The 25,121-nt window shown below is 50.5% G+C and overlaps 1 protein-coding gene and 1 pseudogene across 3 annotated transcripts in view; one reads left to right on the top strand and one right to left on the bottom strand.

Annotated features, from left to right (window-relative positions):
* Nucleotides 1-6,978, bottom strand: part of LOC146010195 (uncharacterized) — a 35,969-nt pseudogene extending 28,991 nt beyond the window's left edge. Inside the window, exon 1 of the transcript XR_014444737.1 lies at nucleotides 6,717-6,978. The product of XR_014444737.1 is annotated as an uncharacterized LOC146010195 (transcript). The remainder of the gene's footprint in view (nucleotides 1-6,716) is intronic.
* The window catches only part of LOC146010177 (uncharacterized), a 29,530-nt gene continuing 11,072 nt past the window's right edge, over nucleotides 6,664-25,121 (top strand). For both annotated transcript variants that reach the window (XM_083151161.1, XM_083151160.1), the window contains exons 1-4: nucleotides 6,664-6,911; nucleotides 10,710-10,825; nucleotides 22,772-22,957; nucleotides 24,137-24,334. In XM_083151161.1, the coding sequence (XP_083007287.1) occupies nucleotides 10,748-10,825; nucleotides 22,772-22,957; nucleotides 24,137-24,334 (462 nt within the window). In that variant the 5' untranslated portion in view covers nucleotides 6,664-6,911; nucleotides 10,710-10,747. The remainder of the gene's footprint in view (nucleotides 6,912-10,709; nucleotides 10,826-22,771; nucleotides 22,958-24,136; nucleotides 24,335-25,121) is intronic.

Raw genomic sequence — 25,121 nt, 5'->3', positions numbered from 1 at the left:
GGGTTTTAGTTCATGAATTGATCAATGTATTTAAGCTTGGTCTGTTACTGTGATCATAGCTTTCTCATGCACCATTGAGAAGCTCATTTACCTGAAACCTGTGACAGCTGCCCCTTTAATTCTAATTCAGGTGCTGTGTTTGGGATTGTCTCACCTTATAAAAGCCATAAGTTACTTGGCAGTTGAGCATTAACCCAGGAAAAAAAAAAACACATGTTCATTTTAGCTATGATGTGTAAGCAGGTGCCAGGTTCCCAAGAAAAGCAGTTGTTAGTGTAGGACTTGCAGTGAAATGGGGTCCCTTGGCGATGGGCTGCAAGCTTAAATGCATTGATCAATTCATGAACTAAAACCCCATTATTTATTTAATTGATTATTTGAATGTTAAGGTGAGTTTATATATATATATATATATATATATATATATAACCCTTATACCAGGCATGTCCAAAGTCAGGCCCGGGGGCCAATTGCGGCCCATGCTGTCATTTCATGCGGCCCGCAGCCTCCAGCTGGAAGCGGGCAGAGCATCAGATGTGGGAAGCACAGGACACTAAAGGTGGGGCCCCGCCGAGCGCGCCTTTACCTTGCTGTCTGCTGCAGTGAGGAGGTGCCGGCCGCCTCAGTCAGATGTGTTTGGCGTCCTACCCCTGCTGCTGCAATCGTATATCACCCTACTCCACAATCACACTGACAGCAGTGTTTGGGGAGGGGGCCAGCAAGGGGGAAGCTTGCTCCTGTAACATGCAGTGCGGAGGAGGGCAGCAGCGGTAGCCCAAGCATCTCCTGTCCTTGCAGTGCCTGCTTTGCCTCTCCTTCCTCTGGCTCACACAAGGGGCTGGGAAACATACAGAGAAGGGAGGGGGCAGAGTGGGGGACATACAGTGAAGGAGGGTCAGGCTGGGGGACATACAGTGAATGGAGGCAGTGATGGCCATTCAGAGAAGGGGAGCAGGGGCAGGCTGGGGGACATACAGTGAATGGGGGCAGAGTGGGGTATATAGTGAATGGGAGTCATACAGTGAAGGAGGGGTCAGGCTTGGGAACATACAATGAATGGAGGCACTGATGGACATTAAGAGAAGGGGGGCAGGCTGGGGGCAGAGTGGGGAACATACAGTGAATGGGGGCAGGCTGGGGGACATACAGTGAATGGGGGCAGGCTGGGGGACATACAGTGAATGGGGGCAGGCTGACGGACATAGAGTGAATGGGGGCAGGCTGGGGGACCATTCTGATGTGATTAATGTCAGGCTGAATGGTCGGCCCCCACACATTTACACTTCACCAAATCTGGCCCTCGTCGCAAAAAGTTTGGCCTTCCTGCCTTATACTATACAGTGCAGGTGGTGCCGCACTACATCTCCTGTACAGCTAATATCAGGTCACACAGCGACAAAACATTATGCAGTATAAAAAAGTGACAAATCAGCGTCTCACCCAACAGGATCCAGTAAATCTAAATCTCATTGGATCCCAGTAAGTAACCCTACCGCACCCCTCTAAGCCTCTGTATAAGGATGGCTGTATAAATGTATGATGGAACTCACCTGTCTTATGTTGTAACTGTATCTTATAGTCATTATTGTAGATAGTAATTTTAGATAAATAAATAGTAGATAATTATAGTGGTGTTGGGGGAAAGTTATGTCATATATATCTAGTGTTCAATCTAGCACCTGCTATCTTTGAAAAGCCGTGCAGTTCCTCTTCCCTGCCTGGGGTGTCACTGTCTGCTGTAGTGCTTCTAGCACAGTGTGGTCTGTATATCAGCACTGATATGCAAACCAGACCTGTGATAGAAAAACCACAGCAGACAGCGACACCCCAGGCAGGGAACAGGAAATGCACGGGTTTTCTAAGATAGCAGGTGCTAGAATGAACACTAATATCCTGTCAGCAATACTAGGTGCTACCCACTGACTCGTATATAAAGAGTAAAGGAGAACCAGGTTACGCCAGTGTGCTCTTTCCACAGAATCATTTTACTTACAATAAACTCTTATTTATTTATATAAAACCATTTGACGAGTACAGTATCACATATTTTATATTCTGAATGGCTTATGTATGTGTACCAATTCCCCATAGTTGGGCTAATCCAAAGCGAAGTATATTAAAAAAAGTTTAATAGCATGTGTTGTAAAGAAAAGAAATTGTTGATAATATAGATATAAAATCATTCTCTGTCTGATGTTATTTCTATTACTTAGCCCCTATTAGGGGGTTCAATTCCTCAGAAGTAGGGGTGGTTATTCCCTGAAGAGTCCCTACTATCTATCCAACAGAAATGATGGGCAGTTTATATTATCTCACAACCGCGAATTTGAACGGGGCCGATTATCGATGAACTGCGCATGAGTACGTTCACAAGGCGATTGACAGGAACCAGACGTCTGGGAGTAGAAACCGGCCATGGTGTAGGAGTGCTAAGAAAAACACAGGAATGCCTAGGAAAATGCTAGGTGTCCCTGAGCGTGTTAGGGAAGGGTGTGAGAGGTCAGCACCCGGCCGGATACGCCTGTATTAGGGGAGGGTGTGTGATGTCAGCACCAGGGCGGATACGCCTGTATTAGGGGAGGGTGTGTGATGTCAGCACCAGGCCGGATACGCCTGTATTAGGGGAGGGTGTGTGATGTCAGCACCAGGCCGGATACGCCTGTATTAGGGGAGGGTGTGTGATGTCAGCACCAGGCCGGCAACGCCTGTATTAGGGGAGGGTGTGAGAGCTCAGCACAAGGCTGGATACGGCTGTATTAGGTGACGGTGTGTGATGTCAGCACAAGGCCGGATACACCTGTATTAGGGGACGGTGTGTGATGTCAGTACAAGGCCGGATACGCCTGTATTAGGGGAGGGTGTGACATCAGCACCAAGACGGATACGCCTGTATTAGGGGAGGGTGTGTGACTTCAGCACCAGGACGGATATGCCTGTATTAGGGGACGGTGTGTGACGTCAGCACAAGGCCGGATACGCCTGTATTAGGGGAGGGTGTGTGACGTCAGCACCAGGCCGGATACGCCTGTATTAGGGGACGGTGTGTGATGTCAGCACAAGGCCAGATACGCCTGTATTAGGGGAGGGTGTGACATCAGCACTAAGACGGATACGCCTGTATTAGGGGAGGGTGTGTGACTTCAGCACCAGGACGGATACGCCTGTATTAGGGGAGGGTGTGTGATGTCAGCACCAGGACGGATACGCCTGTATTAGGGGAGGGTGTGTGACTTCAGCACCAGGACGGATACGCCTGTATTAGAGGAGGGTGTGTGATGTCAGCACCAGGACGGATACGCCTGTATTAGGGGAGGGTGTGACATCAGCACTAAGACGGATACGCCTGTATTAGGGGAGGGTGTGTGACTTCAGCACCAGGACGGATACGCCTGTATTAGGGGAGGGTGTGTGATGTCAGCACCAGGACGGATACGCCTGTATTAGGGGAGGGTGTGTGACTTCAGCACCAGGACGGATACGCCTGTATTAGGGGAGGGTGTGTGATGTCAGCACCAGGACGGATACGCCTGTATTAGGGGAGGGTGTGTGATGTCAGCACCAGGCCGGATACGCCTGTATTAGGTGAGGGTGTGTGACGTCAGCACCAGGACGGATACGCCTGTATTAGGGGAGGGTGTGTGACGTCAGCACCAGGACGGATACGCCTGTATTAGGGGAGGGTGTGTTACGTCAGCACCAGGCCGGCAACGCCTGTATGTCTGTATTTGGGGAGGGTGTGTGATGTCAGCACCAGGCCGGATACACCTGTATTAGGGGAGGGTGTGTGATGTCAGCACCAGGCCGGATACACCTGTATTAGGGGAGGGTGTGTGACGTCACCTCCAGGCCGGATATACCTTTATTAGGGGAGGGTGTGTGACGTCAGCTCCAGGCCGAATACACCTGTATTAGGGGAGGGTGTGTGATGTCTGCACCAGGATGGATACACCTGTATTAGGGGAGGGTGTGTGATGTCAGCACCAGGCCGGATATGCCTGTATTATGGGAGGGTGTATGATGTCAGCACCAGGCCGGATATACCTTTATTAGGGGAGGGTGTGTGACGTCAGCTCCAGGCCGAATACACCTGTATTAGGGGAGGGTGTGTGATGTCTGCACCAGGCCGGATACGCCTGTATTAGGAGAGGGTATGTGATGTCAGCACCAGGCCAGCAACGTCTGTATTAGGGGAGGGTGTGTGATGTCAGCACCAGGCCGGATATACCTTTATTAGGGGAGGGTGTGTGACGTCAGCTCCAGGCCGGATATGCCTGTATTAGGGGAGGGTGTGTGATGTCAGCACCAGGATGGATACGCCTGTATTAGGGGAGGGTGTGTGATGTCAGCGTCAGGATGCATACGCCTGTATTAGGGGAGGGTGTGTGATGTCAGCGTCAGGATGCATACGCCTGTATTAGGGGAGGGTGTGTGACGTCAGCACCAGGATGGATACGCCTGTATTAGGGGAGGGTGTGTGATGTCAGCACCAGGCCGGATACGCCTGTATTAGGGGAGGGTGTGTGATGTCAGCACCAGGCCGGATATGCCTGTATTAGTGGAGGGTGTGTGATGTCAGCACCAGGCCAGCAACGTCTGTATTAGGGGAGGGTGTGTGATGTCAGCACCAGGCCGGATATACCTTTATTAGGGGAGGGTGTGTGACGTCAGCTCCAGGCCGGATATGCCTGTATTAGGGGAGGGTGTGTGATGTCAGCACCAGGATGGATACGCCTGTATTAGGGGAGGGTATGTGATGTCAGCACCAGGATGGATACGCCTGTATTAGGGGAGGGTGTGAGAGGTCAGCACCAGGCCGGATATGCCTGTATTAGGGCAGGGTGTGTGACATCAGTGGCAGGACGGATATGCCTGTATTAGGGGAGGGTGTGTGACGTCAGCACCAGGCCGGATATGCCTGTATTAGGGGAGGGTGTGTGATGTCAGCACCAGGCCGGCAACGCCTGTATTAGGTGAGGGTGTGTGATGTCAGCACCAGGCCGGATACGCCTGTATTAGGTGAGGGTGTGTGACGTCAGCACCAGGCCGGATACGCCTGTATTAGGGGAGGGTGTGTGACGTCAGCACCAGGACGGATACGCCTGTATTAGGGGAGGGTGTGTGACGTCATCACCAGGCCAGCAACGTCTTTATTAGGGGAGGGTGTGTGATGTCAGCACCAGGCCATCAACGTCTGTATTAGGGGAGGGTGTGTGATGTCAGCACCAGGCCGGATACACCTGTATTAGGGGAGGCTGTGTGATGACAGCACCAGGCCGGATACACCTGTATTAGGGGAGGGTGTGTGACGTCACCTCCAGGCCGGATACGCCTGTATTAAGGGAGGGTGTGTGATGTCAGCACCAGGCCGGATGCGCCTGTATTAGGGGAGGGTGTGTGATGTCAGCACCAGGATGGATACGCCTGTATTAGGGGAGGGTGTGAGAGGTCAGCACCAGGCCGGATATGCCTGTATTAGGGCAGGGTGTGTGACATCAGTGGCAGGACGGATATGCCTGTATTAGGGCAGGGTGTGTGACATCAGCGGCAGGACGGATATGCCTGTATGAGGCTGGTTTCACACACTCCGGCTCCTGCTGGACGGTGAAATCCCGCACGGCCAGGGAGCCGTGCCGCACACATTATTTGTGAATGGACACTATTGTGTCCATTCACACGGGACGGCCACGACCCGGCTGCAACCTGGAATGGACGGCTGCCGGGCTGTGGCCATCCCCTCTATGATAAGCTAGTGTGCGCGGCATGGCTCCCTGGCCGTGCGGGATTTCACCGTCTGGCAGGAGCCGGAGTGTGTGAAACCAGCCTTAGGGCTGGGTGAGTGATGTCAGCACCAGGTCGGATATGTTATACAGCAGCACTTGCCTATCTCATGCATACTGATAGTAAATGTCACATAACATGGAATTGCTGCACACAAATACCTGTACACGGCTACAAGTACATGCACTTCTATCTATAATAGGGGTATATTATGCAGCACATACACTGTATACAGCCATATGTACACTACTGTGGGTATATCCCTCTTAGTCTCACAGTGGTGTCGTACACATATCACCAATTGTATACAAGGCTGATTATACACATATTTATCAGCATAAGAACCCAGAATGCCCATCTACACCATAATACCGGGTATGGGTGAAAACCGGACCAGGACAAAACCCCCGGACCGGACAACAAACTCTGCATTTTGGGGCTTGTAGCCTCCGGTCCGGGGGGTGTCCTGTGGGGGGGGGGGCTGCCTGTGACACCTGTCACCAGGGAGAGGAGGAGGAGGTAGAATAAAGCCTCCCTGTATGGTCCGGGCATGTAGCAAAAACCGGACGGTCCGGACCACACGGGGAGGCTGTAATCTCCCCTCCCCCATGTCCCTGGTGATCGCTATCACAGGGACCCCCCGGACAAGACACCCCCCGGACCGGACCCTACAAGCTCCGGACTGCAGATTGTGATGTCCTGTCCGGCAGTCCGGGGTTTAGTCCGGTCCGGTTTTTACATAGTCCCGTCACAATTAACCCCTTACGGGCAAGAAAACCCCCGGACGAGTCACTACAAGCTCTGGTCCGGTTTTTACATAGTCCCCCGGGAGGCGCCGTCTCCTCAGCAGCAGCTCCCGGGCGTCACATAGACACTGACTGTGTATCTATGTCACCCGCTCCTCCCCGCCTCTCACCCCTGTCTATGGGGACACTCACCCGCCGACAGCCGTCACCTGCAGTGCTCTCACACGGACACATCAGCAGCACACCCCGCACTTCCGGGTAATGGGACCCCCCCCCCCCTACACAGCAGAAACAAGTGCCCCTGTGTTTCCTTCCCGCCGGTGGCCTCCGCTTCCTGTGGCGGTCATGTGACCTACAAAAGCGGCCGGCGGGAAGGCGCCACGTGACGTGAGTATCCCTGTGGTATATTATAACAGTGTAGTAGCTTTATACCGTGTAGCATGGGGCTGTTGTTATGTCTGTGTGTGTGTGGGGACCTATTTCTTCCTGCACCATGAAGGGTATTGGATAATATGTCCCCTCACTGAGTGAATGCACGACGTCAGTCGTCAGTATGATGAGGGTAGAATTAGGTTGGGGGTCATGTGACTGTAACATGTGATCTGCATAATCCATGCAGGAGGCTGATATGTATTACCGTTGCAGTAGTTCCTCTTTACTGCTTGGGGTGTCTCTCTTTGCTGCAGTGCTTCTAGCACATTTAAATCTGTATTTCAGCACTGATATGCAGACCATGCCTGTGCTAGAAGCACTAGAGCAGTGAGCGACACCTAGGGACGGGTTGCCACTAGGGTTACCACCTTTGTGTTGAGAGATTCCCGGACAGTGACCCGCCCACAGCCCGCCCCTTGACCCACCCACAGCCCACCCTTTGACACGCCTTATGGGGGTTTATTTTTACATTTGCTTAAAATCTATTCTTGATTTTGCACATGGCAATGCCACATACATGTTACATCACGTCACACGCTGTAATGCCCATTACACGTTATGCAAAACACCGTGATGACCATTACACATTATGTCATGACTGGAAAAAATTTAAAAAAATGGACAGTGTGCTTGGAAGGTGCGCACCAAAATTTGACACCATGATGCCTATTACATGTCACACATCCATATTATACCACACGCCATAATGCCCATTAGGAGTTATGCCAGAGCTCAACAACTTGTTAAAAGGAAGTACACAATGGACGCGCACAAAAAAATTACACCATAATGCCGATTACACATCACACACCCATATTATACCACATGTCAGTGCATGCGTAGTTGAGCGGACTCCAGGAGTGTCACAAGTATAGAAAATTAAAGGGAAAGACTGTTTCAGCTGTTGCCAAGGGTAACCTACTTGGCTCTGGTGTTTTAATACAGTGCAGAGTCAACGTAAGGGCCCTTAGAAATGAGAGAACCTGAAAAGAACAGAAGTTTAGAATACCGCTCACCCTGATCCCATGTGCATGCTGCTTCCCACTGTGTACAGAAAATATCTGTAGTGAACAGTGGCTGAGCGATAGCACGTGGGTGATGATGTATAAGGCCCATACACACTTGGCAACTTTGAGCTGAAAGTCGCTCAAAACAGGAGGTTTTAGCGGCTTTCAGCTCAAAGCCGCCCAGTGTGTATGGCCCAGGGATGAGCTCTGCTGTGCGCTCCCGCAACATCGCCAGGAAAGCCGCTCATCTGTTGGTTATACCAGCAGATGAGTGGCTTTGCGGACAGCTTTGCATAGTGCTCTACTATGCAACGCCGTCCTCCCCCCTCCATCGGCGCTGGGCAGGGGGAAAACTGCTCAGTGTGTATGCACTGACTAGCTTTCCCCCCCAGCGATGAATGCCATTATCACTGTCCAAACACGCTGGGCATAGTTGCCCAGTGTGTATGGACCAATGGAGAATAGTGCTAGATGCTCAGGCACATGGCCCCTTAAATGTATTTTAGTGTAACCCGATTGTCAAATGGCATTGCAGGGAATAGACACATACTGTATAGTACATTTATTCACCACTTGGGTGCCAAGCAGGAGTTTAAAAAGATAAAGGATAGCCTGCTATTAAATTATCTCTAAACGAAGCAGGGGTGAATGGTGCTAGGTTTTTCCTCAATAGTAGGGAGATTATTACACAGATTATTAATACAGATTATTACACAGAGAAATTATATGCAATCAAATCATAATAAATACAAATAAATGTATCAGATTGTTTAGCTCAAATGTGATCAGCGCTGCCTGCAACCCAGGCATCAGGGGAGTTAAATCAGGCGGCTAGCAGGAGTACCTCTCTCATTACATTGGAGTCAGTTAATAATTAGCTAACTTGAAGTGGATTGTACACAAAAAAAGATATCACACAAAGAAATTGTCAGCTCAGGATTATCAGCGCTGCGGCCCCGGTATGAGGGGAGTTAATCAGACGGCTAAGGGCTACCTTGAGATCAATTTATAATTAGCCATGGATTGTATACACAAAAAGATTATTACACAGGGAGATTGCCTACAAACCAAACAAATGAACATACCAAGTTGTCAGATGTCAGGGGATGTGATGTGAATCCGGCAGCTGGAGGGAGCACCACTCACATAACCTCTGAACACGCCGGGTAACTGTCAGAGAGGGGCCGCCGCTAGTCTGCTGGTCTGGGAAAGGAGATGAAGCTGCCTACTCACAGACCGGAGCTTGGTGTGTACAGGGTAGCTTGAGGGTCTGCGGTGACACAGTGGTGCGACAGCAACTGAATTGATGATGGGACAGCTTAGAGGTTATAGGCCCCCGCTTGTGCACAGCGCGGGGACCTGCTTCCGAGACACGTTTCACAATCACGTATGGCTTTCTCATCTCAATCGGAATTTCAAATATCGCGCCTGCCCTGCTCGCGGTCCAGCTGTCAATCAGGAGCCACCGCACCTGATTGGCTGGCTGACCGCGAGCAGGGCAGGTGCGATATTGAAATAGCCGCAGGCGGTCCTGCTCGTCCTCCTCAGCCTCACACACTGACACGCAGTCACAGCGCTGCCGGTCTCTATCTGGCTGTCCCCGGCAGCGCTGCGCAGGATCTCCCTCAGGTCTCCAGTTCCCGGACATTGTATAGTCCGGGAACACCACCCGCCCGGACTCCGGACACCCGGGCTAATTACCGGACTGTCCGGAGTAATCCCGGACGGGTGGTAACCCTAGTTGCCACCCCTCCCGGATTTCTGGGAATCTCCCGATTTTGGTGGCAAACTTCCAGGAGGCTTTTTCAATATCCCGGAATCCGGGTGTCTGAAAAAGCCTCCCTGCCCTACTTGCCGCCTCGCAGCGTCCCTAATAATTTAAAAAAGCAGTGTGACATCCCTTTATCTGCTTGTGTGAAAAGATCCTCGCGGAGCCTCAGGCCGCTTCCCGCCTAATCCAACAGGGCATCATCAGAAAGATGTTTCACGTCGACAACACAAACCCTTATAAACATACACGCACTGATTATTGAATGTATACTTTATTAAATCAAAGCCATACAAATCACTAAATAAATGAGCAAATTGAGCAATTATCGCCACAGCATTCGCATCACATGTTAGTGGCCTTAAATTGCTAAAGAAAACGCGAACAATTCACATCCAAGTCTCAGTTTGGCTGACAGGAAGCCGGTGTTGTTGGCGGAGACCTTCCGTATTCTGGAAGCAGTTGCAAAAAAATGCCGGTGTACCCTGGTGTTTTTAGGGGTGGATCTCTGACGTCAGTGACGATCACTTGGAGCCTGTCTGTGCCGCAGATTAGTGAAAGCTTCTGACTTACTCAGATCCGCACAGAGTAGTAAAGTCTCATTGATATTCTTCGATATGCGACTGGATTGCGGTTCATTCCCAATTTTACACTGAGCTTTTGTATTGGGCGATCTAAGATAAATTGCCACCCTATATACGGCACAAGGTGTACACCTTGCAGCGTCGTCACAGTGATGACTCTGTCCATCAGCTAAAATGGAGTAGTCACAGCTGTACCCAAAGACTATCTCTGAGGCACAGGTGCTGCACAGTTACAGTGACATTAATATGCAATCTGGTTTTCCAATAAGAATTTCTAGTGCAATATAAATGCTGTACGTATAGTTGCTCAAATTGGCACTAAAAGATTTGTCATGACAGAGTAATTATTTAGTAATCTATGCATTTCATTTATTGTGTTATTCTCTCTTGCCAGAAAGAGTAAAGGGCTAAGCTGCCTAGAAGAGATTAAACATGAAGATGGACCAGAGTCACGGAACTGAGAGAATACTAGATCTCACCCTGGAGATGATCTACCTGCTGACTGGGGAGGTGAGGGGATCTGGGAGTGTCACTGTCACATCACTTATATCTATAGTAATAATACAGGGACGTGACTGGGGAGGTGAGGGGATCTGGGAGTGTCACTGTGACATCACATATATCTATAGTAATAATACAGGGACATGACTGGGGAGGTGACGGGATCTGGGAGTGTCACTGTGACGTCACTTATATCTATAGTAATAATACAGGGACATGACTGGGGAGGTGACGGGATCTGGGAGTGTCACTGTGACGTCACTTATATCTATAGTAATAATACAGGGACATGACTGGGGAGGTGAGGGGATCTGGGAGCGTCACTGTGACATCACTTATATCTATAGTAATAATACAGGGACGTGACTGGGGAGGTGAGGGGATCTGGGAGCGTCACTGTGACGTCACTTATATCTATAGTAATAATACAGGGACATGACTGGGGAGGTGAGGTGATCTGGGAGTGTCACTGTGACATCACTTATATCTATAGTAATAATACAGGAATGTGACTGGGGAGGTGAGGGGATCTGGGAGCGTCACTGTGACATCACCTATATCTATAGTAATAATACAGGGATGTGACTGGGGAGGTGAGGGGATCTGGGAGCGTCACTGTGGCATCACTTATATCTATAGTAATAATACAGGGACATGACTGGGGAGGTGAGGGGATCTGGGAGTGTCACTGTGACGTCACTTATATCTATAGTAATAATACAGGGACGTGACTGGGGAGGTGAGGGGATCTGGGAGTGTCACTGTGACATCACCTATATCTATAGTAATAATACAGGGACGTGACTGGGGAGGTGAGGGGATCTGGGAGTGTCACTGTGACATCACTTATATCTATAGAAATAATACAGGGACGTGACTGGGGAGGTGAGGGGATCTGGGAGTGTCACTGTGACATCACTTATATCTATAGTAATAATACAGGGACGTGACTGGGGAGGTGAGGGGATCTGGGAGCGTCTCTATGACATCACTTATATCTATAGTAATACTACAGGGACATGACTGGGGAGGTGAGGGGATCTGGGAGCGTCACTGTGACGTCACTTATATCTATAGTAATAATACAGGGACGTGACTGGGGAGGTGAGGGGATCTGGGAGCGTCACTGTGACATCACTTATATCTATAGTAATAATACAGGGACGTGACTGGGGAGGTGAGGGGATCTGGGAGCGTCACTGTGACATCACTTATATCTATAGTAATAATACAGGGACGTGACTGGGGAGGTGAGGGAATCTGGGAGTGTCACTGTGACATCACTTATATCTATAGTAATAATACAGGGACGTGACTGGGGAGATTAGGGGATCTGGGAGCGTCACTGTGACGTCACTTATATCTATAGTAATAATACAAGGACGTGACTGGGGAGGTGAGGGGATCTGGGAGCGTCACTGTGACATCACTTATATCTATAGTAATAATACAGGGACATGACTGGGGAGGTGAGGGGATCTGGGAGTGTCACTGTGACATCACTTATATCTATAGTAATAATACAGGGACGTGACTGGAGAGGTGAGGGGATCTGGGAGCGTCACTGTGACATCACTTATATCTATAGTAATAATACAGGGACGTGACTGGGGAGTTGAGGGGATCTGGCAGTGTCACTGTGACATCACTTATATCTATAGTAATAATACAGGGACGTGACTGGGGAGGTGAGGGGGTTTGGGAGCGTCACTGTGACGTCACTTATATCTATAGTAATAATACAGGGACTTGACTGGGGAGGTGAGGGGATCTGGGAGTGTCACTGTGACATCACTTATATCTATAGTAATAATACAGGGACGTGACTGGGGAGGTGAGGGGATCTGGGAGCGTCACTGTGACATCACTTATATCTATAGTAATAATACAGGGACATGACTGGGGAGGTGAGGGGATCTGGGAGCGTCACTGTGACATCACTTATATCTATAGTAATAATACAGGGACGTGACTGGGTAGGTGAGGGGATCTGGGAGCGTCACTGTGACATCACTTATATCTATAGTAATAATACAGGGACATGACTGGGGAGGTGAGGGGATCTGGGAGTGTCACTGTGACATCACCTATATCTATAGTAATAATACAGGGATGTGACTGGAGAGGTGAGGGGATCTGGCAGTGTCACTGTGACATCACTTATATCTATAGTAATAATACAGGGACATGACTGGGGAGGTGAGGGGATCTGGGAGCATCACTGTGACATCACTTATACCTATAGTAATAATACAAGGATTTGACTGGGGAGGTGAGGGGATCTGGGAGTGTCACTGTGACATCACTTATAGCTATAGTAATAATACAGGGACGTGACTGGGGAGGTGAGGGGATCTGGGAGCGTCACTGTGACATCACTTATATCTATAGTAATAATACAGGGACGTGACTGGGTAGGTGAGGGGATCTGGGAGCGTCACTGTGACATCACTTATATCTATAGTAATAATACAGGGACGTTACTGGGGAGTTGAGGGGATCTGGCAGTGTCACTGTGACATCACTTATATCTATAGTAATAATACAGGGACGTGACTGGGGAGGTGAGGGGGTCTGGGAGCGTCACTGTGACGTCACTTATATCTATAGTAATAATACAGGGACTTGACTGGGGAGGTGAGGGGATCTGGGAGTGTCACTGTGACATCACTTATATCTATAGTAATAATACAGGGACGTGACTGGGGAGGTGAGGGGATCTGGGAGCGTCACTGTGACATCACTTATATCTATAGTAATAATACAGGGACATGACTGGGGAGGTGAGGGGATCTGGGAGCGTCACTGTGACATCACTTATATCTATAGTAATAATACAGGGATGTGACTGGGGAGGTGAGGGGATCTGGGAGTGTCACTGTGACATCACCTATATCTATAGTAATAATACAGGGATGTGACTGGAGAGGTGAGGGGATCTGGCAGTGTCACTGTGACATCACTTATATCTATAGTAATAATACAGGGACATGACTGGGGAGGTGAGGGGATCTGGGAGCATCACTGTGACATCACTTATACCTATAGTAATAATACAAGGATGTGACTGGGGAGGTGAGGGGATCTGGGAGTGTCACTGTGACATCACTTATAGCTATAGTAATAATACAGGGACGTGACTGGGGAGGTGAGGGGATCTGGCAGTGTCACTGTGACATCACTTATATCTATAGTAATAATACAGGGACGTGACTGGGGAGGTGAGGGGGTCTGGGAGCGTCACTGTGACATCACTTATATCTATAATAATAATAATACAGGGACTTGACTGGGGAGGTGAGGGGATCTGGGAGTGTCACTGTGACATCACTTATATCTATAGTAATAATACAGGGACGTGACTGGGGAGGTGAGGGGATCTGGGAGCGTCACTGTGACATCACCTATATCTATAGTAATAATACAGGGATGTGACTGGGGAGGTGAGGGGATCTGGGAGCGTCACTGTGACATCAGTTATATCTATAGTAATAATACAGGGACATGACTGGGGAGGTGAGGGGATCTGGGAGCGTCACTGTGACGTCACTTATATCTATAGTAATAATACAGGGATGTGACTGGGGAGGTAAGGGGATCTGGGAGTGTCACTGTGACATCACCTATATCTATAGTAATAATACAGGGATGTGACTGGAGAGGTGAGGGGATCTGGCAGTGTCACTGTGACATCACTTATATCTATAGTAATAATACAGGGACATGACTGGGGAGGTGAGGGGATCTGGGAGATGTCACTGTGACATCACCTATATCTATAGTAATAATACAGGGACGTGACTGGGGAGGTGAGGGGATCTGGGAGTGTCACTGTGACATCACTTATATCTATAGTAATAATACAGGGACGTGACTGGGGAGGTGAGGGGATCTGGGAGCGTCACTGTGACATCACCTATATCTATAGTAATAATACAGGGACGTGACTGGGGAGGTGAGGGGATCTGGGAGCATCACTGTGACATCACTTATACCTATAGTAATAATACAAGGATGTGACTGGGGAGGTGAGGGGATCTGGGAGTGTCACTGTGACATCACTTATAGCTATAGTAATAATACAGGGACGTGACTGGGGAGGTGAGGGGATCTGGCAGTGTCACTGTGACATCACTTATATCTATAGTAATAATACAGGGACATGACTGGGGAGGTGAGGGGGTCTGGGAGCGTCACTGTGACATCACTTATATCTATAATAATAATACAGGGACTTGACTGGGGAGGTGAGGGGATCTGGGAGTGTCACTGTGACATCACTTATATCTATAGTAATAATACAGGGACGTGACTGGGGAGGTGAGGGGATCTGGGAGCGTCACTGTGACATCACTTATATCTATAGTAATAATACAGGGACATGACTGGGGAGGTGAGGGGATCTGGGAGCGTCACTGTGACATCACTTATATCTATAGTAATAATACAGGGACATGACTGGGGAGGTGAGGGGATCTGGGAGCGTCACTGTGATGTCACTTATATCTCTAGTAATAATACAGGGATGTGACTGGGGAGGTGAGGGGATCTGGGAGTGTCACTGTGACATCACCTATATCTATAGTAATAATACAGGGATGTGACTGGGGAGGTGAGGGGATCTGGGAGTGTCACTGTGACATCACCTATATCTATAGTAATAATACAGGGATGTGACTGGAGAGGTGAGGGGATCTGGGAGCGTCACTGTGACATCACTTATATCTATAGTAATAATACAGGGACATGACTGGGGAGGTGAGGGGATCTGGGAGCGTCACTGTGACATCACTTATATCTATAGTAATAATACAGGGACGTGACTGGGGAGGTGAGGGGATCTGGGAGCGTCACTGTGACATCACTTATTTCTCCTTCGGGAGACATCAGGGGCCACAGCGTTACAGTGGGTAGTAAGGAGATGGGAGAGCACCAGCACCCTAGAGGTTAAACTTGAACTGCCTCCCAGGCAGCCGGGCTCCTCCCCTCCTCTACCCCGCCTCCAGGCCAGGAAGCCCAGTTTTTTTGGGTGCTGGCAGGAGCCAGATGCACCTAATAGAGGGGCTGCTATTTAGCAGCCTAACTTGATTTTTATATTTTATTTTTCATTTTTCTTTTACACTGACTTGTGTCAGTGACAGAGCAGCAGCACTGGGGGTCTGCACAGACACCTGCGCTGCTGCTCCATCACCCGGGTCCGGAGCTGCATCGCCACTCGAGGGTGGGGACCTGCAGCGGCCCCCGGGCACTGGGGAGCCACAGCCGCCACCGGACGCCGGGGACCTGACAAAGGTAACGCGCTCCCCGCTGGGAGCGCGCGCGATTGCGCTTGCTGGGCATTGCGGCTGCAGCAGTTCGGCGGGGGGACCGCCGACTGCGCTGACAAGCGGACGGCTGGTTCGCCACCCGCTCCCGCTGGACCACCAGGGAAACGGTTTGTGGGCAGCGGCGCCAGGTATGCGGGGCCGCCCGGTAGCGCCGGACCCCTGCCATTTTTACCTGCGCCGCATGTGGACACCTCCCTGGGGGCCATTTGTCAGCAGGGGGAGAAGGCTCCCCCCACATCAGCCTCTCCACCCGGGGACAGTAGGCAGGGAACTGTGTTTATCACACAGAGAGTTCCCGCCACTGAGATCCCTTCCTGCCTGCCTGCAACATGTGAGGAGGGACACGGAGGAGCTCATAGCCACCCGGAGTTCCACTCCTTCACTGCCAGGTCATTTGGGCATGTCCCCCCTGTACCCCTCCTTCGGGAAACTGTACAGTACTGTGCTCTGAAAGGAGCCTTGTGCCATTAATTGCATTGCCCTTGTATGCTGCATTGTTTGTTAACAGTTTAGCTGCCTGTCAGTTTAATCTGTGTTACACTGTACTATATGGCCATGTATTGCTGGTTAGGTCATGCTGACTTAACATGTGTGGAGGGACACAGAGAGCTTATCAAGCCAGTCTGGGGTTCCACTCCTTCACTGCCTGGGCTCCCCTGTAATAATCTCCTCCAGGAGTCAGGTTACAGAGCAGACAGAGTTCAAACTCTGGGCACAGCAGAGCCAAGTGCAACATTGTATCCTGTGAATTAACACCATCACTGCCTGTCGGAAGCATAAAGGACAGAGCGGATGGCGTAATGGTTAGCATTGCTGCATCACAGTGCAGAGGTCATGGGTTCGATTCCCAACATGACCCAAACTCTGCAGTTATCTGCCTGTCAGATACAAGCTGGCTGTCAGATGCAGACTGCGTTGTCTGTATCATATAGACTGCCAGTATATCCACTGCACCTGTGTATATATATAACTTCACTGTATGTCTATATCACTGCTTTGTATGTCTATTACAAGCTGGCTCAGATGCATACTGCATTGTCTGTACCGTATAGACTGCCGGTCTATATCACGGCAGCTGTCTATTGTATGTATATCACTGCACTGTCTATATCACTGCATTGTATGTATATCACAGGCTGGCTGTGCACTGTGTAACACTATCACTGCCTGTCAGAAAGGCTGCCTGCCAATGATTGCTATATGTGCCTAGTACTAGCTTACTGCGTACTGTGGGGGCAGCACAGCTCGGGTCGTGGGTTCAATTCCCACTATGACCCTAACTGTGCAGAGTTTGTACGTTCTCTCCGTGTTTTAGTGGGGTTACTCCGTGTACTCCGGTTTCTTCCCACATTGCAAAATTTAAAACAGAAGTATGCTGTGTTAGCCGTACATATGGGCCAAATGTCTACGCCACCGCAAGGTATACGTAGTACCAGCTTACGGTGTATGGCTTGAACACTATCTCTGTTGGTCAGAGAATACTGTGTTAGCGGTACCATATAGGCTACCCGCCTATTCTATGGCATTGTATGCCTTCTATACTTGTAGTACATTGTCTTACCTGTGCTTTAGCAGCCGGTTCACAGTGCTATAATACTGCAACGTCTTCCGGGAGTACCAGTCCCAGTGACTCTGGGGCTCCGGCGCGGATGTCTTGTACATCCTGTAATGTTGGCCTATGCCCCCATTACTAGTACAGTACGGCTTATACGCAGGCTGCTACAATGCCTGGGCGATGCCCACAGGTACAGCCTCCTCTAGAAAACCAGGAGCCTGCTTGGGCCACGTTCTTTACTCCGTAGCCGGTGCAGCTAGTAGCAGTAGCAGCCTCATCCCTTGGCTGAGTGCTTATCTGCCTCCAGACAAGGTCCCCAGAAATGCCGTCCCCATCCTTGGCGGGTGTAGCTCCCCGCACAGTGGAAGCGCTCTGTACCTGCAGGTAGACGCAGATACCCCCGTCATCCAGACTCCTCCGTCAGCAGACACAGAGAGGAGGACACCTGGGATTAGCATTGTCTAGAGGGGACCGTCGACGACGGTATGGAAGATGGGGGGCCTGTGATAAGGTGAATCCCCCCCACCTCGTCTTGAGGTGCCGACCTTGGTCTCAGCTGTCAAATAGGTCCTTACCTTAAACGACCCCGCTGAGCCGCCTACACCTTTGGGTGTCTCCCTAGGTGTTTTCTGGGTTTATTCCGTAAATCTGTGAACTCGACTAAGGTCATCAGTTGGGAGATTCCTAACAGGAAGTTTAGCTTGCCATCGGCGGTTTCCCTTCCTTTTACCCCCTTCCACAGGAGGACATAGTCCCCTGGGAGACTGTCCCTAAAGTGGACGCACTCCTGCCCCAGGCATCTGCTTGGGTGGCTAAGGCCTTAGTTGCGTGAGCAACTTCTCTCACAGCGGACGCTGCATAAGGGGTGTCGGAGGAAACCCTGCTGCCTTCTATTGAGTATCAGGTGACACTTTACCTGGGGGTGACGGCTCTGGAAATTACACCAATCGCCTCCAGAGGGTCACCCTCGGCCATAGATGCACACACATACCAGTGTCTGTGCTCTTGGAAGGCCTGAACTCAAAGTCCCTTTTGAGGGTTCCTTTTTATTTGGGCCAGTGCCAAATATGGGGGCCGGTTTAGATACCATTCGGCAGAGGATATCCCTTCTGGGGGATTGCCATCTGGCTCTACAGTCCAGGATCAGACATCTCTTGTCCCCCTGGCAGGTGTCTGTGCATGCCTGCGTGGGGTCCCTGGGGTTGGTGGATCGGCCTTCGAATTGGCAGAATAGGCTCAGTTCCATACCAACCCTCTACAATACTGTCCAAGGAGCAGCACGGATAGTGTAGTGGTTAACATTACTGCTTCACTGCGCTGAGGTCATGGGTTCGATTCCCACCATGGCCCTAACTGTGCGGAGTTTGTATATTCTCCCCAGACTTGCATGGGTTTACTCCTGGTACTCCGGTTTCCTCCCACAATATCCATGCCCAGAAGTTCGCCTGGTCTCCAGCAGGGCCCCCCTTTCCTGGGGGCTTCTGGACGGGACCTCGCTACTGGAGCCATGCATGCTAGCCTCCCGTGTTTGGGGGGTGGTCACTTCTCAAAGGTCGTTCCAGGGTCTCTGGACCACTCTAGTGGCCCAGCCCTCCATCATCGTCCTCGAACTAAAGACAATCTTCCGGGCAGTCCGCTTGGCGGAACCCTAACTTAGGGGTTGGCCGGTGCAAGTCCAGTCGGACATTGCGACAAGGGTGGCATATGTTAACCACCAGGGTGGCACTAGTTGTCAGCCCACTATGACAGAAGCATCCGGCATCTTTCAGAGATGATCCCTGCTTTTTCAGAAATTTTTATCCTGGTAGTCCAGAATTGGGTGGCGGTCTTCCTCGGCCGTCAGACCTGTGATGCCGACGACTTGACCACCCTTAGAGTGATGTTTCAGATGCTGGTACAACGGTGGGGCCCAACCGAGGTGGCCTTGACAGCCTCTCGCCATACCCTCAAACCACCACTGTGCGGGTCCTGGTCTTGCGACCCGGAGGGGGGGGCTTGCCTGGTAGACGCCCTGTCCGCTCCGTGGCCGTCCACACTGATGGCGCCTTTCCACCACTTTCCTCCTTTTGCGAATGTCTCGCAAGCTGAAGCCGGAGGGCGGCACATTGATTCTGGTTGCTCCACCTTGGCCCAGACGGATCTGGTTTTCGGATCTGCAGTCAGTAGCCCCTCCTATTCGCTTACCCCTGGACACAGGCAGGCTCTCATGGTCCGCCTCTCTCTCTTTCGGCTTTGAGGCACTTGGCTTTGACGGGGTGGCTGTTGAGACCTCCCGGGTAAGACCCAGCGGGTTTCACTCCACCATGCTCAGGGCGAGGAAACCTCCCTAGATGGGGTGTACCATCGCATATGGAGGGCTTACTTTTCCTGCTGCGAACCCTACGCTTCAGATTCCGGGACTTACTACCTGGCTAGGGTTCTGTTCTACTTGCAGAAGGGTCTGGAGGCTGGGTTGCGTTGATCATCTTTAAAGGTTCGGATTTAAGCCTTGCACATCTTGTTCTGTCGACGGGTGGCCCTGTCGACGGATGTCTGTACATTCCTGCAGGATGTCTTGCATATCCAGCCTCCCTTAGTTACCCCAGTTGCCCCCTGGGATCTCTCTAATCCTGACTTCTTCAGGGCCCACCTTTTGTGCCCTTGCGGTCGGTGGACCTGTGTTGACTCGCCTGGAAGATTGTTTCCTTGTTGGCGATAGCTTTGGCCAGGGGAGTCTCTGACCTGTCAGCTCTGTCCTGTAAGTCCTTGGTTATAACCGGGCGGTTTTTCCTACCGTCCCTTCTCAACTACCTTAAGTGGTGTCCGGCTTTCAGGTCAACCAGGACATTATTGTTCCGGCATTTAGACAGTCTGTTGTTACTACGGCTTGGTCCTCCTTGGACGTTGTCCGGCCGGGGCGTATTTATGTGCTATGTGCACCGTTCTAGGCTGTTGCACTAGTCAGACTCTCTCTCTCTCTCTTTGTACTATATGGTGTTCGGATGAGAGGGTGGCCCGCCTCTACGCAAACTACTGCCCGCTAGAGTCGCTCTGGCAGGCATATTTGGACACCTCCCTCCCGGTTCCGGCAGGGATTCAGGCACATTCCGTTAGGTCTGTGGAGGTGTCCTGGGCTGTAAGAGGCGGTGCTAAAGTTGAGCAAATTTGCAGGGCGGCGACTTGGTCGTCCGCCATTACTGTCTTGCGTTTTTACGCTTTTGACACGTTTGCCTCCCAGGACTCGGCCTTTGGCCAGAGTGTGTTGGCTGCGGCACAGGCGCGTCCCCACCCATAGGTGGCTGCTTTAGGACGTCCCACTGTAACGCTGTGGCCCCTGATGTCTCCCGAAGGAGAAAATGAGATTTATGTCTTACCTGGTAAATCTCTTTCTTCGAGGACATCAGGGGCCACAGGGATCCCTCCCTGCCGCGCCTGCTTTACTTCCGTTATGGTTAAGTTATGATTATGTTATATTATCCCTCGGTTGAGGGTACTAACATGTTCAGAATGTGTTTCTGTGCGGTGCTTCTCTTCCTTCTATCTTGTCTCCTGCCTTGGCTTGTTAAAAAAACTGAGCTTCCTGGCCTGGAGGCGGGGTAGAGGAGGGGAGGAGCCCGGCTGCCTGGGAGGCAGTTCAAGTTTAACCTCTAGGGTGCTGGTGCTCTCCCATCTCCTTACTACCCACTGTAACGCTGTGGCCCCTGATGTCCTCGAAGAAAGAGATTTACCAGGTAAGACATAAATCTCATTATCTATAGTAATAATACAGGGACATGACTGGGGAGGTGAGGGGATCTGGGAGCGTCACTGTGACATCACTTATATCTATAGTAATAATACAGGGACGTGACTGGGGAGGTGAGGGGATCTGGGAGTGTCACTGTGACATCACCTATATCTATAGTAATAATACAGGGATGTGACTGGGGAGGTGAGGGGATCTGGCAGTGTCACTGTGACATCACTTATATCTATAGTAATAATACAGGGACGTGACTGGGGAGGTGAGGGGATCTGGGAGCATCACTGTGACATCACTTATACCAGTGGTAGCCAACCCTAGCCCTCGAGAGCTACCAACAGTGCACATTTTCCAGACAACCTAGCTGCTGCACAGCTGCACTCATTAATCACTGACACATTTTAAAAGATACACAGATGGAGCTAATTAGCTCACTTGTGATTCTGTGAGGAGACCTGCAAAACATGCACTGTTGGTAGCTCTCGAGGACTAGGGTTGGCTACCCCAGACTTATACCTATAGTATTAATACAGGGACGTGACTGGGGAGGTGAGGGGATCTGGGAGTGTCACTGTGACATCACTTATAGCTATAGTAATAATACAGGGACATGACTGGGGAGGTGAGGGGATCTGGCAGTGTCACTGTGACATCACTTATATCTATAGTAATAATACAGGGACGTGACTGGGGAGGTGAGGGGATCTGGGAGCATCACTGTGACATCACTTATACCTATAGTAATAATACAAGGATGTGACTGGGGAGGTGAGGGGATCTGGGAGTGTCACTGTGACATCACTTATATCTATAGTAATAATACAGGGACGTGACTGGGGAGGTGAGGGGATCTGGGAGTGTCACTGTGACATCACTTATAGCTATAGTAATAATACAGGGACATGACTGGGGAGGTGAGGGGATCTGGCAGTGTCACTGTGACATCACTTATATCTATAGTAATAATACAGGGACGTGACTGGGGAGGTGAGGGGATCTGGGAGCATCACAGTGACGTCACTCTTAAGGAGCCCATACACGGTCCGTTGTGGACCGGCTCCGTTCTGTACTATGCGATGCACGCTCCCGCGCATCACATAGTACGGTACAAAAAGTATGTGCTGCACATACTTTTTGTACTAGCTACACATCGCATCGGATCGCATTGCATGCACACTACATGCACAAGGCATGCGATCCGATGCAATGCGTTCTAAGTCCCAAACGGATCCGTTAAACGGACCGTGTATGGGCAGCTTCATCTCTATTTCTAACAAAGGGACCTGACTGGGGAGGTGAGGGGAGTCTGCGAGCGTCAGTGACATAACTATTTGTCCCCTTTCATTACCTAGGATTATACTATTATGAAGACTTTCCCAGGAGATCCTGACATACTCAACAGCAGTGTCCATTTGTCTGGAAAGGGAAGGACCCAAGAGCCTTTGGAACTTCTGTCTTCCTCATTGATACACGAAAGACACAATGAGCAAAAGATCCTAGAACTTACCAACAAGATCATGCAGCTGCTGACCGGAGAGGTGACTGCTGGGAATGGGGCATTATACAGTAACACCGGGGGATGTGATCAGAGAGGTGACTGCTGGGAATGGGACATTATACAGTAACACCGGGGGATGTGACCAGAGAGGTGACTGCTGGGAATGGGACATTATACAGTAACACCAGGAGATGTGACCAGAGAGGTGACTGCTGGTAATGGGGCATTATACAGTAACACCGGGGGATGTGTCCAGAGAGGTGACTACTGGGAATGGGGCATTATACAGTAACACCGGGGGATGTGACCAGAGAGGTGACTGCTGGGAATGGGGCATTATACAGTAACACCGGGGGATGTGACCAGAGAGGTGACTGCTGGGAATGGGACATTATACAGTAACACCAGGAGATGTGACCAGAGAGGTGACTGCTGGGAATGGGGCATTATACAGTAACAAAGAGGGATTTGACCGTAGAGGTGACTGCTGGGAATGGGGCATTATACAGTAACACCGGGGGATGTGACCAGAGAGGTGACTGCTGGGAATGGGACATTATACAGTAACACCGGGGGATGTGACTGGAGAGGTGACTGCTGGGAATGGGACATTATACAGTAACACCGGGGGATGTGACTGGAGAGGTGACTGCTGGGAATGGGACATTATACAGTAACACCGGGGGATGTGACTGGAGAGGTGACTGCTGGGAATGGGACATTATACAGTAACACCGGGGGATGTGACCGGAGAGGTGACTGCCGGGAATGGGACATTATACAGTAACACCGGGGGATGTGACCAGAGAGGTGACTGCTGGGAATGGGGCATTATACAGTAACACCGGGGGATGTGACCAGAGAGGTGACTGCTGGGAATGGGACATTATACAGTAACACCAGGAGATGTGACCAGAGAGGTGACTGCTGGGAATGGGGCATTATACAGTAACACCGGGGGATGTGACCGGAGAGGTGACTGCTGGGAATGGGGCATTATACAGTAACACCGGGGGATGTGACCGGAGAGGTGACTGCTGGGAATGGGACATTATACAGTAACACCGGGGGATGTGACCGGAGAGGTGACTGCTGGGAATGGGGCATTATACAGTAACACCGGGGGATGTGACCGGAGAGGTGACTGCTGGGAATGGGACATTATACAGTAACACCGCGGGATGTGTCTGGGTGATGACTGTATCACTGTGTTTGTTAGGTTCCTATAAGGTGTCAGGATGTCACTGTCTATCTCTCCATGGAGGAGTGGGAGTATATAGAGGAACACAGGGATCTGTATGAGAATGTTGTGTTGAATCACCAAACTGTTATTCGTGTGAAGAGGGAGGACGTACATCACATGACTCGGAAGATATTACTTTGCACCATGGATATGATCTATCTGCTCACTGGAGAGGTGAGATGTTCTCATGACACATTTCTTTATAAAAGAGAACTCCGTAGTCTGCATTCTCATTCTTCTCTTGATTAGTGAAACAGGGACAATTACATATTACTCTAATGCCTGTAGGAAACAGGTTCTCAAACTTGGTCCTCGGGGCCCCCACACCGTGCATGTGTTTCCTTCAGTCCAGACCGGGCACCAAGGAGTTAACTTCTTGAGTGCAGAGGGAGAGACCTTCCCTTCCCTATACCCAGCCTGCTCCAGGCCAGCTCAAACCTGGCGCTCCCGGATCCTGGACACGATCCAGCTGAAGGTTTTCCTTCCGGAGGACAAGATCACATCTCTCCAAGAGCTGGTCAGACTTGTACTTCAGCACAGGAGGGTCTCTGTTCTTCTTTGCACCCGTCTTCTGGGCAAGATGACAGCGTCCTTCGAAGCACTTCAGAATGGTCATTTTCATTCATGCCCCTTTCAACTACACCTTCTCCACCAGTGGTCAGAGTCACATCTTCATCTACATCGTCGTGTTGCCCGCCACTCCCTATCATGGTGGCTCAACACGGCCAACCTCAGAGAGGGTAAAAGATTTGCCATCTGGGACTGGACTCTTCTCACCACGGATGCCAGCCTCTGGGGTTTGGGAGCAGTCACTCTCGATCAGCAGTTTCAGGGTCAGTGGACCAAGCTGGAGTCTCTACTACCCATAAACATCCGGGAGCTCAGGGCGGTATACTATGCACTTCTTCAAGGTCGACCGATACGGATTCAATCCGACAACGCCACCGCTGTTGCCTATATC

Source organism: Crinia signifera, chromosome 6, assembly GCF_055691185.1.
Source record: "Crinia signifera chromosome 6, ASM5569118v1, whole genome shotgun sequence".
Taxonomy (NCBI): Eukaryota; Metazoa; Chordata; class Amphibia; order Anura; family Myobatrachidae; genus Crinia; species Crinia signifera.
Note: the sequence above shows the minus strand (reverse complement) of the source record. Positions and strands in the feature narration are given on the sequence as shown.